General features: G+C 39.0%; 1 protein-coding gene across 1 annotated transcript; it reads right to left on the reverse strand.

Moving 5' to 3' along the window:
* On the reverse strand, window positions 1-1,068 carry LOC107730964 (trace amine-associated receptor 13c-like). The gene has a single exon (XM_016541921.1). The coding sequence runs from the start codon at window positions 1,066-1,068 to the stop codon at window positions 1-3; it is 1,068 nt and encodes a 355-aa protein (XP_016397407.1).

The following is a 1,068-nucleotide window of genomic DNA, read 5'->3' on the forward strand; positions in this document are numbered from 1 at the left end:
TTATGAATGACAGTCTGTAAAAATGTCAGTCAAAGAAGATGCTGGCTGAAATATTTTAAGAGTAAGAATGTGCTTTACTGACATTTTAAACCAGCGATAAAAGAAAGCATAGATAAGGGGATTCAAACCCGAGTTAACATACAAGGTCCAGGTTAGCAATGTCATTGTAGTGGAAGAGATTGCTGTGGATTCTGTTAAAGAACATATATAGAACGGAATCCCACAGAGCAAATAAACGGCCACAATGATTCCTAAAGTCAGAGCAGCTTTGCTCTCAGATTTTCTCCTCACTGAAACTTCCATTACACATTTACCACCTTTAAGAGAGTTCAAAACTTTTACTTGCTGTTGTGCGACATAAAAAATCTTCAAATATACAGAGATGATCACAATACATGGCAATAGGAAGGAAAAGGTCAAATCTGTGAATCTCCAAACAGGAGTAATCAAAACAATACACTGGCCGTAACAAACATCTGGTCTGTGTGAGGTATTAAAATATCCATTACTAATTACAAAGGCTATATTGTAAAGTGAACAACAACACCAGGAGACACAGATGCTTATTACAGTTTTAGTTGTGGTAATTTTCTGGGGATACTGTAAAGGGTGACACACAGCCACATAACGATCAATAGCAATTAAAACTAAAGTACTAAGAGATGTACAAAGGAGCAGCCTAACGGTAATTACAAACAATCCACAGTAAGTGTCTCCAAAGTACCAACATGTTTCAATGAGCCTAGTAGCCTCTATGGGCATCACAATTAGTCCAACAAGCATATCAGCCACAGCCAGAGAGAGAATGATCAGGTTGGTTGGAGTGTGAAGCTTCTTGAAGTGAGAGATGGAGATGATCACCAGCAGGTTCAGAAACACAGTCCATGCTGACAGCACTGATACAAACACATAAATGATATTGTATTCATGACTGGAGCGTTTTCCCTTGATACATGATGAGTTGATGGCAGGAAAGCAGTATTGAATCTCATGATCCTCTGTCTCATAGGCCATGAGTGAGTCTCCTCCTGTTAGGAGTTTGTTCTGCTCTCCGTACTGTGCTTTCAT

Source organism: Sinocyclocheilus rhinocerous, unplaced genomic scaffold (assembly GCF_001515625.1).
Source record: "Sinocyclocheilus rhinocerous isolate Xijiao unplaced genomic scaffold, SAMN03320098_v1.1 scaffold1330, whole genome shotgun sequence".
NCBI classification, from domain to species: Eukaryota; Metazoa; Chordata; class Actinopteri; order Cypriniformes; family Cyprinidae; genus Sinocyclocheilus; species Sinocyclocheilus rhinocerous.